At 39.1% G+C, this 15,903-nt stretch overlaps 1 protein-coding gene across 4 annotated transcripts in view; it reads left to right on the top strand.

Moving 5' to 3' along the window:
• mrps6 (mitochondrial ribosomal protein S6) overlaps nt 1-15,903 on the top strand; it is a 110,979-nt gene that overhangs the window by 61,519 nt on the left and 33,557 nt on the right. For all 4 annotated transcript variants that reach the window (XM_063050305.1, XM_063050306.1, XM_063050307.1 and 1 more), the window contains exon 2: nt 9,609-9,748. In XM_063050305.1, the coding sequence (XP_062906375.1) occupies nt 9,609-9,748 (140 nt within the window). The remainder of the gene's footprint in view (nt 1-9,608; nt 9,749-15,903) is intronic.

The following is a 15,903-nucleotide window of genomic DNA, read 5'->3' as shown; positions in this document are numbered from 1 at the left end:
TGTAAGGAGCAGTAAACAGTAACAAACTAAATCAAATCAATACTTTGCCTTTAAAACTTCATCAGTCCTCTTAGGTGCACTGTCGTGCAGTTTTATAAGAAATTCAACTGGAAGGTTGTTCCAAGCATCTTTAAGAACTTGCTACAGATCTTCTGCAGACATATGACTGTCTTGCTTGCTTCTGTCTCTCCTGGTAATCCCAGAGAGCCTTGATGTTGCGATCAGAGCACTGATCAGGCCACACCATCTGAACCTTTATAAACAAAAATCCAGCATGCCTAAGATTTTGGCAGCAGTGTATATAGTGACATATATGTACTTTGATGATAAATTTACTTTGAACTTTGAACTTGCCTTCCATCCTCACCTGACTTCTAGCTTGAAGCCTTTCCCCTCCCACCACCACCTTATTCTGGCTTCTTCCCCCTTCCTTTCCAGTCCTGATGAAGGATCTCGGCCTGAACCATCGACTGATTATTCCTTTCTGTAAGTATTGGCTGACCTGCTAAGCTCCTCTTGTATTTTGTGTGTGTGTGTTACTCTGGATGTGCAGCATCTGCAGAATCTCTTGTGTCCATACTTTTATGTATGTATTTCTTTTGAGTATGGTAAAAGAAGATTCTATCAAGCATTAGCAAACAAAATTTATCAAAGTGAAAAGAGTTAACGGGTGTCCAAAAGTTTGGTTAAGTGGGGAAAAAAATTAAAGTACATCATAAAGGGGGAACGATAAATAGCGAAGCTTAGATCGTGGATTCCAAAATCTATTGGCTTGGCAAACACAAGAAAGGATAAAAGTTACAGAGTGATTAAAGTCAGGTTTGCTGAAAACGTGAGGTTTGGAACAGTGTAACTATCCTTGGAAAGTTGCAGGATTGGAAGACATAATATTTTCTGGTTAAATATCCATAGCCAAGGTACAGAGGAAAGCTGCTAGATACTTGGACAGATTGCTTCAAATTTAAAACAGTGAAAACGTGCATTTTCATTTTTGCTTCCATGATATGTTTGATGAGATAGTTTGCCTTGATTGAAATAAAATCTTCTAAATTGCATCCGTTTCTATTGCACTTCCAATGTTTGACAAAGTTGGATAAGTGCATGGATAAGTAAGGCTGTAGGGGTCCACGTTCCTATTGCTTAATCGTATTGGTCCATGGCATAAAAGTAGTTGGGAACCCCTGGCTTAAAGGGATAGGGGTCAAAGATGGTGAAATGCAACTTGCTTCAATGGGCAGCCTCGTTGGCATGAACAAGTTGGGCTGAAGGACCTGTTTTATATTCTGTATTACTTTATGATGCCATGACTTTATAATGAGAAGGCAAGGCAGCGGAAAGGGTTTCAACATATCCTTATGATGTAGCTGAAGGTCATTTTAGCCTACAAAGTGAATGCACTCTAATTTCCCTTCTACTGAGTCTAAGGGGTGTCTAGAAATGATCAAGGTTCAAAGTAAGTTTATTAACAAAGCACATACTGTATATGTCACCTTCAGATTCGTCTTCTGAACCACAATAGAATCAGTGAAATACTGCACCCAACGGGACAGACAATGAACCAATGTGCAAAAACGAAAGATAAAAAGTAATAATAAATAAATAAACAATAAATATTAAGAATGTGAGATGAAGAGTCTTAGGTTGTGGACAAATAAGCAGCTCATCATTACAATTTTTATGAATTACAAAACTACTCAAATAATTGTATCTCAAAATGCATTGTTATTTAACATGATTTTTTTTGTCAGTGCCTTTATATTAATCATATCTATTACTTTAAAATAAAAATCAGTAGTTATTGTGGAATTATTTTTGGAGACTTATTTAAAGTCACATGATAGAGAGAATTGAGTTTCTGGTAAATCTATCTAAAAACCTTTTTTGTGAAGATCACTCGGTGATCTTTCGTGAACATTTTAGTTGGTCTAATAGAGCTTTAAAGATGGAGGCATGGAGTACAAGAACAAGGAAGTCATAATGAATCTTCAGAATCAGAATCAGGTTTAATATCACCTTCATATGTCGTGAAATTTGTTAACCTAGTGGCAGGATCAGCTGTACGTGATGTAGAGAGTTATTTAGACCAGGTGCAAAGGTCTTGGAGGATATGCAGATTACTTACTAAAATAATTCTAGGAATGAGGAAACTTAATTATGTGGATAAACTGGAGAAACGTGAATTTGGCAAAACAGTTGGATAAAATGGTAAAGAAAGTGTCAAGTATGCTTAGCTTCATCAGTCAGGGCATTGAATAAGAAAAGTTGGAAAGTCATGTCACAGCTGTGCAGAAGTTTGGTATATTGTGTGTGGTTTTGGCAGCCACATTGCAGGAGGATGTGGAGGCTTTGGAGAGGGTACAGAAAAGGTTCACTAAGATGTTGTTCTGGATTGGAGTATATTAGCTGTAAGGAGAAGTTGGCGACTTGACAGAAATATATAAAATTATGAGAGGCCCATATAGGATAGATAGTCAGAGTCTTTTCCCCAGGATGGAAATGTCAAATATCTCAGAACATAGATTTAAATGGGGGAATTTACAGGGAATTGTTTTTTTATCAAAGTGCATAGAAAATGCTCCCAGAGAATATGTAAAAACAGATACAATACCAGCAGTTAAGAAGCAATTAGACCAGGGGTTCCTATCATGGAGTCCACGATTATGTGCAGGTTGATAGGATTAGTTTAGATTGCATAATGGGCCTGTTCCTGTGATTTCTTATTCTCTGGTCTATTAACCAGAGTTGTTTTCCGAACAGAGATTTTCAATCCCTGTTAAAGGGACTTAAAATCGTGAAGGTCTCAATAGAATAGACCAGGGATCCCCAACCTTTTGCGCACCACGGACTGGTTTAATATTGACAGTATTCTTGCAGACCTCACGTGCGTTCCAGTTCAACAGTGAGCGTGACAGGGAGTGGGGAAAGGTGCAGCTGACTCATATCGGTTCATATTGCCAAACCATATCATTTCCTTGTGGCCCGGTGGTTGACCACTGGAATAGACCTTCGATAAGAAGCTATTCAAATTGAAAAATAGTTAAGAACTGGGGTTCATAAATGATTGGTGAAAAAACCAAATGTACCATGAAGAAACTGCCTTAGATAACAAATAGTTAATATCTGGTACGCAGTGCCAGAGGTGACAGCTCTGAAATAGATTTGCTTATGGAGTAATAAAGGAAGTTGGATAAGTTTCTGAAAGGAAAAGAAATTCAGGGCTATGAGAAGAAGGCAGGAAGTAGGACAAGAGAGCTTGTTTGTAGAAACTTGTTAGTCTGAATTACTGCCTCCTGAAGCTGTAATCATTGAGTGGTTATGTGAAGTAATGTAATTAATGGCTGGTGAGATACTAGACCGCTAAAGAAATGTTCTAAAACCATAATTATTATTGCTCTGGAGGCAAATGGTGGCAGAACACTAAAGACAGCAGCAAAAGAGTGGATGTGGAGAGGATGCTTCCTATAGTGGGGGAGTCTAGCATCAGAGAGCACAGCCTCGGATTACTAGAAGGTCCTTTTAGAATAGAAATGAGGGATTTCTTTAGCCAGAGTCTAAAAATCACTACAGGTTTTTAATCTGGGTCCTATCTTATCATTTATAAATGATATAGAGTTTATTAATATTGACAAGTTTTTAGCAGATGAAAAACTAGAGACCAAGTTCAGCATTCAGGAAGATCTCAATAAGTAAAGGTGCGCTAATGAATAGGTGATACAGTTTAACATAGGTAAATGAAATCTACACTAGATTGGCCACCTAAACATTAAGTCCTTGATACAGAGTAGGACACTAACCCAGCAATAAATTAATATCTTATGAGGTAAATAACAATATGATGCTAAATCTGCAGTTTAGTTCATCTGCTAAATTTCAATCAGGTGTTGGTACTCTGCAGAAAGTTACGAGTTTGTGTACCATTTGCAGAGATGTAATACTGATTCAGAAAGAAAGGCACACTCAGAATTGTGGTTAAATACTGTGTTTATGCTCATTATTCATGGATATAATGCAGGGGGTTCATGTGGGCAACTTGTATACCAGTTTTTATGATGTTTGACACAAGTGCAGCTGCATACTCTAGGGAATGAAAAAAAAAACCTTTTCTATATTTTAAAACAGACCAGACACTTGAAGTGAGGCCAGAGCATTTTAAGAAGTTGTGGAGTCAACAATAACAGTTAATGCTATGCCATTTGCCAAGTCTCACATTATTTGCCAACACTTCAGTTAACATACTAACACACAATATTCCTGTCAGCAGTGCTCTTCAGTTATAGCCTCCAACAAATACAGCTGTAAGCAATTAAAAAAAATCAATATGTTCTCAACGAATTGATGTCAGTTATCATCGCTATTTTGTATAATTTCAAACTTGCCTATCTTTAGAGGCTCTTTTACCCAATCTGTAAGTGCATTGTTGGCTACGAAAGGGACATCTATATATTCTCTTTACAGAGTTTCAACAACGTCCTCCTAGGCTGAGGGATAGAATATGTTTCATTACTTTGATACAGGAAGTGTAATCATACTGTGTTCATTATTCATTGGCGTAACTTTGTCTTGAAATTAAACTTTCTAAGTAGTAGTTTTTCTCAAATATGCTTTTGAGAAATACAGAACTATGGAAGTCATAACCAACAACACCAACATCAAGAATTAAGACCAGGATTGCATTAAATCGGAATGAAAAATACATAAATCTGCAGATGAGGGTGAATTGAACTTACCAGTCATTCTAAACACTTATGTTTAAAGTTAGGCAGCACTATGCTGATCTGAAAATTAGCCTTAAAAAGAATGTTCTTGTGTTTAATAATGTACCTCCTGTCCTTGATAATTTGGCCACTGAGTATATGTTCATGGTCAGAGCAGGCTCGATGGGCCAAACGGCCTACTTCTCCTATATCTGATGGTCTTCTGCTGCTGTAACCCATCCACTTCAAGGTTCAACGTGTGTGCATTCAGAGATGCTCCTCTGCACACCACTGTTGAAACCATGGTCATTTGAGTTACTGCCGTCTTTCTGTCAACTTGAATCAGCTTGAACATTCTCCTCTGACCTCTCTCATTAACAAGGCATTTTTGCCCATAGAACTGCAGCTCACTGGATGTTTCTTGTTTCCTGCATCATTCTCTAAACTCTAGAGACTGTTATGCATGAAAATTCCAGGAGATGAGCAGTTTTTGAGATTACTCAAACCACCCTGTCTAGACCAACAATCACTTCATGGACAAAGTCACTTAGATCACATTTCTTCTCCATTCCGATGTTTGGTCTGAACAGCAACTGAACCTCTTGACCTCTGCATGCTTTTATGCATTGAGTTGCTGCCACTTGATCAGCTGATTAGATATTTGCAATTACAAGCCGTGTGCAAGTGTACTAAATAAAGTGGCTATTGAGTGTGCAACACACACAAAATGCTGGAGGAACTAAGCAGCCCTGGCAGCATCTACGGAAAAGACTACAGTCGATGTTTTGGACCGAGACCCTTCGGCAGGACTTGGATTTCCAGCATCTGCAGATTTTCTCTTGTTTGTGATTGAGTGTACAACCACTGCTTTAGAGCTATGAGAAAGAAGAACGATATCGATCTAATGCTAGAAATAGATAGATGTACAGTATGAGAGAGAGAGTGAAATGAAATATATGCAATAAGTAAGTTCCTTGTTGGGGCTGTAAGGCAAGGTAGCAGTTAGAGTATTGCTATTACAGTGCTAGCGATCTGGGTTCAATTCCGCTGTTGTCTGTAAGGAGTTTGTACGTCCTCCCCCTGACCGCGTTGGTTTCCTGGGGTGCTTCGGTGTCCCTCCGCATTCCAAAGACGTACTGGTTAGCAGGTTAATTGGTCACATGGGTGTAACTGGGCAGTGCAGGCTCGTTGGGTCAGCACTTGGCTGTATCTCTTTTTTACAAAAAGAAGTTTTGGGGAAATTCTCTCTACCAAGTCTGAATTCAATTATTTGATTGTATTCTTTAAGTGTTGGAATTTTTGAACCATGCTGACAAAATGAAAATTTAGGAATATTTGAAATAGGATGAGTTGTGAGCCACTTGGCCCTTGGTGTCTGCTGTGTCATTCAATAAATTCCAGGTTTTCCCCCGAGGTCACTTTTTAGCACTATCTTCAAATCCCTTGATTCACTTAAAGCCTTGAAATCTAATGATTTCTGCTTTGAGTAAACATAAGACATTTGGAATAGAAAATTCCAAATATTCTTCACCTTAGTGAAATTTCTCCTCACCACAGTATGGAATGGCCATTTCTTCCCTCAGAAGTTGTGTCCCCCACCTTGCACCCCACCCTTGGCCTTAGACATCTACTCCAACAAGCCTGTTCCACCAAATATTTCTCCTACATTTAATTGTCATCTTTTGTTCCTCCTTTCAATGGTTACTGTATGCCACACTAATATAATTCTTTTACTTTCATATTGATCTAAGCACTATGTTTCAACAATTGTAAGCAAAAGGTTGAAATATTTGAATCAGCAGATCAGGCAGCATTTTGGGATAATGTTTCAGGTTGGTGAGTTTTCATCCATGTAGCTTTTCAGTGGGTGTAGCATAGCAGTTGGCGCATCACTTAGCAGCGGCAGCACCGGGATTCACTTTCCTGCTGCTGGCTGTGTGGAGTTTGCACGTCCTCCCCGTGACTGTGTGGGTTTCCTCCATGCGCTCTGGAATAACTTGGTTGGAAACACGGTTAGTTCTAGAGTACAGTTATTTTTACTGCTCCTGGTTGTAGTCTGGCCACATGGTCTTTACAGTATTCAGCTTTCTTATTCTTGATGTTGTGTGGAGTGAAAGGAAGTGGCTGAAGGCTAAGCTTCATGATAATGTGGGTCTCAGAAAGAAACTGAGATGGTTCATCCATTCAGTTCCTCTTCAGACGTTTCTCTAGCCCGATTATGCTGGGATCCACCATCACTGTGAATGAGACAACAAAAAAAATAGAGCTAGTCATGCATGAGTGAAGTTGGCTTACACTTTTACACAGTGGTTAATTTGGAACCCGGGACCATCAACTAAGGAAGCAACATACTAGTTCCTAGAGGGACTTAGTGGGTGAGGCAGCATTTAGGGAGACAAATGGGCAGTCACTGTTGTGGGTCCAGACTTAAAGACAAAGGGGAAATAGCCTGTATAAAAGGTGGAAAGAAGTGATGGTGAATCCAGCTGAGGAAAGGTGATAGGCAGATGGAGGAGTGGAGAGTGGAAGTAACACCAGAAACTGGGAGATGATTGGTGGAGATGACAAAGGGCTGAAGATGGTGGAATCTGATTGGAGCGGGAGGTGGAGCATAGAATCAAGTGGTGGAGGCGAGGAGAAGAAAGAAACAGGGTGATGGGGGTTGAGGTGAGTGAACGACTTTCTAGATCAGGAGAAAAGGGAGAATGGGGGAGTGGTTTACCAGAAGCCAGAAAATTCAATGTTTATGCCACTGGGTTGTAAACAACCTAGGCTGAACATGAAGTACTGCTGTTTGTGTAACTGACTTCGCTTCATTAGTTTGACAGATGAAACCAAGTGAAATGTTAATTTTAAACCCAAATTGCATAGATTTTTGTGTACCAAAGAAATTAATGTATAAGGGAAGAAAATAAGTTCACAGACTTAGGTTACAGATGAGTTTTGATTCCATTGGATGAATGATCAGCTTACACTAGTCCTCTGTGTTCCTGGGTTCATACTAAGGTTGGGGGGGCGGTGGTGGGAAGTGGTGGACAAAAAACAAGGAAATATATTAATAGAGAAGGGACCAATAATTATGGGAGATTTAAAGCTTCTTAATATTAATTGGCCAGAAAGAGTGAATAAAGGGTTCCTACAACTTCTGTGTCAGTTCTTCCTAATCCGGTAACTCAGCAAGGGAGAGTTCACTGCTTGATCTAGTAATGCAGAATAGCCCAGAGCAGTGAAGGGTGAATATCTGGATAAGTAGAACCCGAAATAGAATGTGCTTCATGATAGTAATTAAGAAGGTCCAAAGTGGAACAAAGATAGGTTAATGGTTGGAGGAAACCCAGTTTTCGGAGCCTGGGAAATACAACTTTGGAAAACAAAATAGACAGGACAGATTAGCAGCCAATGATGGGGAACAGAAATGGGAGGCACTTAACATGGTGTTGAGCAGAGTCTAGGAAAAATACATTCCAATAAAATCTAGTTAACCATTTATGAGATGTAGTGGAAGAATGAAAGCCACAAAGGTGGTAATGAGAGCAAGAATCCAGATTAAACAGGTGGATGCAAGACAGAACATGACAAAGCCAAATATCAGGAAATTAGGTGGAGAAAATCTCAAAAGTTAAATTATTTGGAACATAACATTTTATGTTCCAAATAATTTAAAGCAGAAACGAAGCAATATTTAGGAGTTTGAGGAGATTTGGGTTTTTACGAAAGACACTCAAAAATTTCTGCAGATGTACTGTGGAGAGTATTCTAATTGGCTGCGTCACCACCTGGTGTGTCGGAAGGGAGCAGCATTGCACAGGATTGAAATAAACTGCAGGAAGTTGTAAACTCAGTCAGCCCCATCGTGGGCATTAACCTCCCCAGTATCTACGACATCTTCAAGGAGCAATGCCTCAAAAAATGGCATCCATCATTAAAGACCCCCTAGAACATGCCCTCTTCTCATTGCTACCAATAGGAAGGAGGTGCAGGAGCCCGAAGACACACACTCAACAAGTTAGGAACAGCTTCTTACTCTCTGCCATCAGATTTCTGAATCAACATTGTACCCATGAACACCACCTCACTACTTTTTTCTTCTCTTTTTGCACTACTTACTTAATTTAAAATTTTTAATATATGTACTTTCTGTCATTTACAGTTTTTATTATTAATATTGCAACGTAGTGCATGGCATGTCAGTGATAGTAAACCTGATTCTGAATTTTATATTTAAAAAAAAACAAAAATGGAAATGGAAGTAGAGCTATTAAAAGATGGGCCAGAAGGATAACCACAGGCAGAAAAAGCAGAAATGGCAAATAATCTTTGTGTTTGCATATATTCGATAAGATGGACCTAACATCAAAAGGTAATTTTTATAGCCCTTGCTAGTAACGTCATTAGCAAGGAAACAAGGTTTATAATTCATTACAACTCTTTACATTTCATGTTCTCAGTATAACTTTATTTTCAGTTTGTCTTTTGCACATTGGTGTTTGCTGGTTTCTGTTTAAGTACAGTTTTGTAAATTTTGAGTGTATTTCTTTACTGTAAATGCCTACAAGAAGATGAATCTCAGGGTTAGATAGTTACACATACAAAGTTTAATAATAAATTTACTTCGAACTTTGAAGGTTCTATCTTGGTTGTCTACTCCCATGATCACTTCAGTCAGATACTGAAAGATAACTGAAATATTATGTTCTTCAGATCTTTCAAACAAAGATCTAAAATGATGGCTGTACAAGCTGATGCAATGTTTTGACTTTAAAAGCAAGTACCTTGCAAGACTGCTTGTTCCTTTCGAATAAGATGTTGAATGTTCTTTTTGTAGCTATGAACATTGGATTCCAATTGATATTTTCTTTCTTTTATCGCCCCTTCCTTCTTCCACCTTCCCCTTCATCCTTGTTTTCCCGATAGCCTGAGACGGCCGCTGCCCTCCGGCGAACTGTAGAGGCGCTGCTGGAAAATGGAGCCGTGGTGAGGAACCTGGAAAACCTAGGAGAACGGACACTGCCGTACAAAATATCCAAACACAATCTGCGGCACACCAGAGGCGGGTATGTCAGTTCAAAGTATAAAATCTGCTGTTAATTCCATAAACTTGTACTTTGGAGATTTTACCCTGGGCAAAGGTTAAAGTTGTACTTGCTGTTACTGCTCATTCTGGTAAGTGCATCCCTAAGATTTCAAAATATTTGTTGGTCTTGGCTTAAAGTACAAACAAAATGTGCCGGAGAATCTTAGGAGTCAGGCAGCATCTGTGGAAAGAGAAACAGCTAATATTTTATGGAATGTAGAACAGTACAGCACAGGAACAGGCTCTTTGGCTCTAAATGTGGTGCGGAAATAATTAACTTCTAACCAAGTGAATCCCTTCTGCCCACGCAACGTCCATTTTCCTCCATTCTCTGTGCATGAATATCCTATCAAAGAGCCTCTTAAAGACCTCTATCATATTTACCTTCACTACCATGTTCCATGCACCTCCTTTGAACCTAGCCCTTCTGAACAGAAATGAATGACCTCAACTTTTGGTCACTTTGATGTTTCAGGTTGAGGACTCTGTCTGAACTAACAGAGAGGAAACTAGCACAGGGAGAGGGAGTTTCAATAATGGGATGAAGTAATAAAACTTTTAAATTGGTGGTTAAAGCTGTGTTATGTATTGCCTATGTGAAGCCTGGGTTATGCGGCATAGTTTGATCTACTATGCCAGAGGCCTGAAAGTACAAATGATGTATTGTGCCTGGATTGGAGAGCATGCCTTATGAGAACAGGTTGAGTGAACTTGGCCTTTTCTCCTTGGAGCAACGGAAGATGGGAGGTGACCTGATAGAGGTGAATAAGATGATGAGAGGCTTTGATCCTGTGGATAGCCAGAGGCTTTTTCCCAGGACTGAAATGGCTAACATGAGAGTGCATAGTTTTAAGGTGCTTGGAAGTAGGTACAAGGGGATGTCAGTGGTGGGGGTGTGGAATGCACTGCCAGTGACGGTTCTAGAGACAGATACAATAGGGTCTTTAAGAGACTCTTAGATAGGTACATGGAGCTTAGCAAAATAGAGGGCTATGTGGTAGGGAAATTCTAGGCAGTTTCTAGAGTAGGTTACTTGGTCGGCACAACATTGTGGGCCGAAGGGCCAATAATGTGTTGTAGATTTCAATGTTGTATGAAAGGAAAAAGAAAGAGAAATAGATTTAGATTTATTTATTAATCACATGTTCATTGAAAAATACAGTGAAATGTGCCAGTCATGTTAACAAGTAACCCATTTGGCAGATGTGCTTGGGTTCGGTTCGCCCTGTCACTACACATGTTCCGGTGCCAACATGGCATGCCCACCATGTTCAGCAGAACAACATGCAGCCAACATACAACCAGCGACAGCAACAAAACAAGCCCCTTTTCCCACCCTAACCACACCCCCAAATTCACAGTCAGGTCTCCAAACCCAGGGCAGGTTGCCTTCAGGCCTTTGACCTCTAGACTGAAGCCCTGAACTCACAAATGTTGGGATTCCAAACTCCAGACTCGCAGACATTGGGCCTCTGTCCTCTGGAGTCACAGACCCAGGGTTTCAACCTGAGGGCTTCAACCTCTGGCCTCATCCACCTGGGGATTTTGACCTCCAGACTCGCTGACCTCTGGACCAAAAGAATAGAGGAAGAAAGGAATAACAGGGATGAGTGGCCACTCCTGATACAGACAAAGAGCAGGTTACCCAATATTGAGGATTCAGTTTTGAGTTCTGTAAGCTGCAGTGTGCCCAGATGGAAGATATGTTGTTTTTCCAAGTTATACAAAAAACCCTGAAGGAAGCATCTACGGCAGGAAATCGACAGATGATGTGTTGGGTCAAGACCCTTCATTTGGACAGGAAAGAAAGGGGCTGAGAGCCCCCATAAAATTGTCAATGGACAGGGTGGAGCAAGAGCTGGCAGGTGATAATGGCATTGTTTCATAAAGTTCCCTTCCATGCAGAGTGAAGTGAGACTATTTGTCCAATTTCTTGAATTTAAACGGAAAGGTCTACTTACCCTCCCTGTACTTTATTTTAAATTCTCTTGCCTCATGCATTTATGATTAACTTTTGATTGCACTATGTAGGAACCTCCATTCCACATTTTTCCTATTTCGCTCTGCCTGTTTGTGGGAATTGCACAGTGGGTTCATGATGTATTTTAAGATCTGAGCTCCAAATTCTTATAAATGAGACACAGAAAGCTATTTTTAGATTATGTCAGACTGAGTTGTTTATTAAAATAAGCATTGATTTCACTCCAAGATAAACTCAATGTCAAAGTTGAAAGCCTAAGTTTTAGCATTGGGCATGAGATAATGGGTTTACAGTTGCTAATTTTTAACTAGCTCAACAATATTGCTTAATACAATACTCTAGTTCATACTGAGGAAGTAGTTTCGACTACACAACAAGGATATTTCAATAGTTCCATTTAATATCAGAGAATATATACAATATACAACCTGAAATTCTTACTCTCCACAGACATCCTCGAAACAGATAGCAGAACACATTCACAGGTTTATATATTGTTTTACTATATTTTATTATATATACACACACACACACACACACACACACACACAATAGAAGGAATACTGTCCTGTTTATTTAATCTTGTAAGTGAAAGATTTGCTGATGTGTTTCTGATGCCCAAAGATGAATAGTTATTCTAAGCTATCCTTAGCAGTAGACACAGAAGTTTCTTCATAACTTTTAAAGGTAAATAATCAGGGTCTATAGTCTAGGAACTCTTAAAATCACCTTGTGCAATTACAAGAGTATCAGTGAAAAAAGAATTAAACAGTGTCAGATTGGTGAATTTGTAGTTTTCATTAATTGTTTTAATTTTAAAAGCTTTGATATATATTATAAAGATGCACACACAATTGATTCTGGTTAATTGGTCCATCAATTAATCAGGGCAGCTGGTTATTTGGCACAACTCTTAAAGAACAGAAACAATTGAGAAAATTGCTGGGAATCCTTCTATTTATTTGGGACACAATGTCACAATTGGGACAGGAGGCTGTTACTGAACGTTTTCTAATTAGTATCAGTCATGCACTTGTGTGCCATTAGATGCTACACTGTGCTTAAAGCAAGCAGTTCTTAAATAGTACCAGTTGTGTGTGTTTGTGTTCGATAAATAGTAATTTTGTCTCTGATGGTTAATGAGAAATGAGAAGTACGACAGGTCCAAACTGTTTAACACATTGCGGTTTTAAGCATTCAAGATTGGAGATGCCAGACATGGCTGCGAGTGAAATTGAAATAAATCTACTACTTCGAAAAGTTAGGAACCACGAAGAATTTGAAGGTATCAACAATCATCTTGATTGTTACAATGAAAATGAAGATTTGGAGGATGCACTTGTCGACAGCATTGTATGAAGGCTATCGGCAATAGGGCCCTGGTTTTGTTCATGCACACGCTGGATGAATCCCTCTGTCGATAACTGTCCAATTAGGACACAGTGCATTTTGGCCAGATTAAGTGGCTGACCTAATTAGGCGGTTTCATGGAAATAGATAAAAATGTATAAAACGATACACTGAGTTACAGATTATGTAATTAAATGAAACACAGAACAAATGAGAACACTACTAGTAATGCTACAATACTACAAAACTATGTATTAGTTCCTAATAGTTATTGCCAGAGGAATTCATCCAGTGTATGCACATCGCAGACACCTAGTGCAGATAGTACTTCATACAATGCTATCAACAACTGCATCCTCTAAATCTTCATTTTCATTGTAACAATCAAGATGATGGTTGATATCTCCAAATTCTTGTAGTCCCTAACTTGTTGAAGTAATAAATTTGTAAAGTGGTAGTGGATGATTGCTTGTCAGACTGGAGGCCTGTGACTAGTGGTGTGCCTCAGGGATCTGTGCTGAGACCATTGTTGTTTGTTGCCTATATCAATGATTTAGATGATAATGTGGTAAATTGGATCAGCAAGTTTGCTGATGCCACTAAGATTGGAGGCGTTGTAGACAGTGAGGAAGGCTTTCAAAGCTTGCAGAGGGATCTGGACCAACTGGAAAAATGGGCCAGAAAATGGCAGATAGAATTTAATGCAGACAAGTGTGAGGTGTTGCATTTTGGAAGGACAAATCAAGGTAGAACATACACAGTAAATGGTCGGGCACTGAGGAGTGTGGAGGAACAAAGGGATCTGGGAGGTCAGATACATAATTCCCTGAAAGTGGCATCACAGGTAGACAGGGTTGTACAGAAGGCTTTTAGCATCCTGGCATTAATAAATCAAAGTATTGAGTACAGGAGTTGGGATGTTATGGTGAGGTTGTATAAGACATTGGTGAGGCCAAATTTGGAGTATTGTGTGCAGTTCTGGTCACCTAACTATAGGAAGGATATCAGTAAGATTGAAAGGGTGCAGAGAAGATTTACTAGGATGTTGCCAGGTCTTCAGGAGTTGAGTTACAGGGAAAGATTGAACAGGTTAGGACTTTATTCCTTGGAGCATAGAAGAATGAGAGGTTGATAGAGGTTTACAAAATTATGAGGGGTACGGACAGTAAATGCGAGTAGGCTCTTTCCACTAAGATTAGGAGAGAGAAATATGAGAGGACATGGCTTTAGGGTGAAAGGTTTAGGGGGAACATTAGGGGGAACTTGTCTCTCAGAGGTGGGAGTGTGGAACGAGCTGCCATCTGATGTGGTAAGTGTGGGCTCATTCTTAAGTTTTAAGAATAAATTGGATAAATACATGGATGGGAGAGGTCTGGAGGGTTATGGACTGGGTGCAGGTCAATGGGACTAGCGGAATAAAGTTTCGGCACAGACCAGAAGGGCCGAATGGCCTGTTTTCTGTGCTGTAGTGTTCCATGGTTTCATTTTTACTCATGGCCACTTCTGGCATCTCCAATCTTGCATGCTTGAAACTGCAGTGTGCAAAACTGTTCTGAATATTCTTGCTTCTTAATTCTCGCCAACCATATGTAATATCTACGCTAATCTTGTGTATGTACGATGTATAGTTGCACTCAGCAGTCACTTGTACATTGTTTTTGATATGATTGATTTTACATTTATATTTATTGCCTTTTTTTTATGCTGCATCAGATGCGGAGTAACAATTATTTCATTCTCCTTTACACTTGTGTACTGAAGAATGACAATAAATAATCAGAAATCTTCAATCGTTAAAACAGGGACTCTACGCTCAATTACTGCCATGAGGGAGGAGGTACAGGAGTCCAAAGATGGGCATTGTTCAACTTAGAAACAGTTTCTTCGCCTCTGCTATCAGATTTCTGAATGGTCCATGAACCCATGAACACTACTCAGTTATTCATTTTATTTGAACTATTGATTCAATTTGTCATATACAGTAATTATTATGTTTTTAACTGCTGCCACAAAATAAATGATTTTATATTAATTAACCAGTAATTTTGAGTTTTAATTTAGAATCTGTGAACTCAGTAAGCTGATGACTCAGTACAGCGGAAAGGAACTCTCCTGTTACTAGAAATGATATATTTTGCATGTTAGATTGGGAATCCATCGTGATTTCGTATTCAAGGTAACAAAATGTCCTACTCGGTCAATATTTCCTCTAACCAACGTCACGGAAACAGATTATCTGATCATTTATCCCATTTGCTGGACTTTAGTGAGTGCTACATGTGCTTTGCACACTACCGTTTCCACTTTTAAAACACAGTTAATTGTCTGTGTAGCTCTTCATGATTCCTTGAGAATATAAAAGGCATTTGCTTAAATGTAAGTTTGTTCTTAAAATACTGAGTGCACAGATGTTCAGACTCTTTCTACCTTTGCTGTGTTTTTAGCCACAAATCACGTTCTTTTCACCCCTGCTCATAATACTGAGAAAAGGGACTTGATTTTGTAGAACTTGGTTTGATATTTTCTATACTATATAATCTTACATCTTGGTTTTCAAATTTATCTGCATCTGGAGAGCCCAGATTGAGATTTCAATTGATGGGTTTTTGTAGCATGTAAACAAAATGTCCATTCCAGCATGCTGAGGAAGCCAAGTATGTGTCAGTGCATTTGGTGGATTAGCGTGAACATTAATAGCAACTTGCATTTATTTAAGATCTTTTGTGTAGGAAAATATGTCAAGAGTCCATCAATAGTTTTCCCAGTGATCAAGCTAACCTCTTGTAACCTCAAAAGCAGTTAAC

This window comes from Mobula hypostoma, chromosome 6 (assembly GCF_963921235.1).
Source record: "Mobula hypostoma chromosome 6, sMobHyp1.1, whole genome shotgun sequence".
In the NCBI taxonomy this organism is placed as follows: domain Eukaryota; kingdom Metazoa; phylum Chordata; class Chondrichthyes; order Myliobatiformes; family Myliobatidae; genus Mobula; species Mobula hypostoma.
The sequence above is the reverse complement of the archived record's forward strand: the minus strand, read 5'-3'. Positions and strand labels throughout refer to the sequence as shown.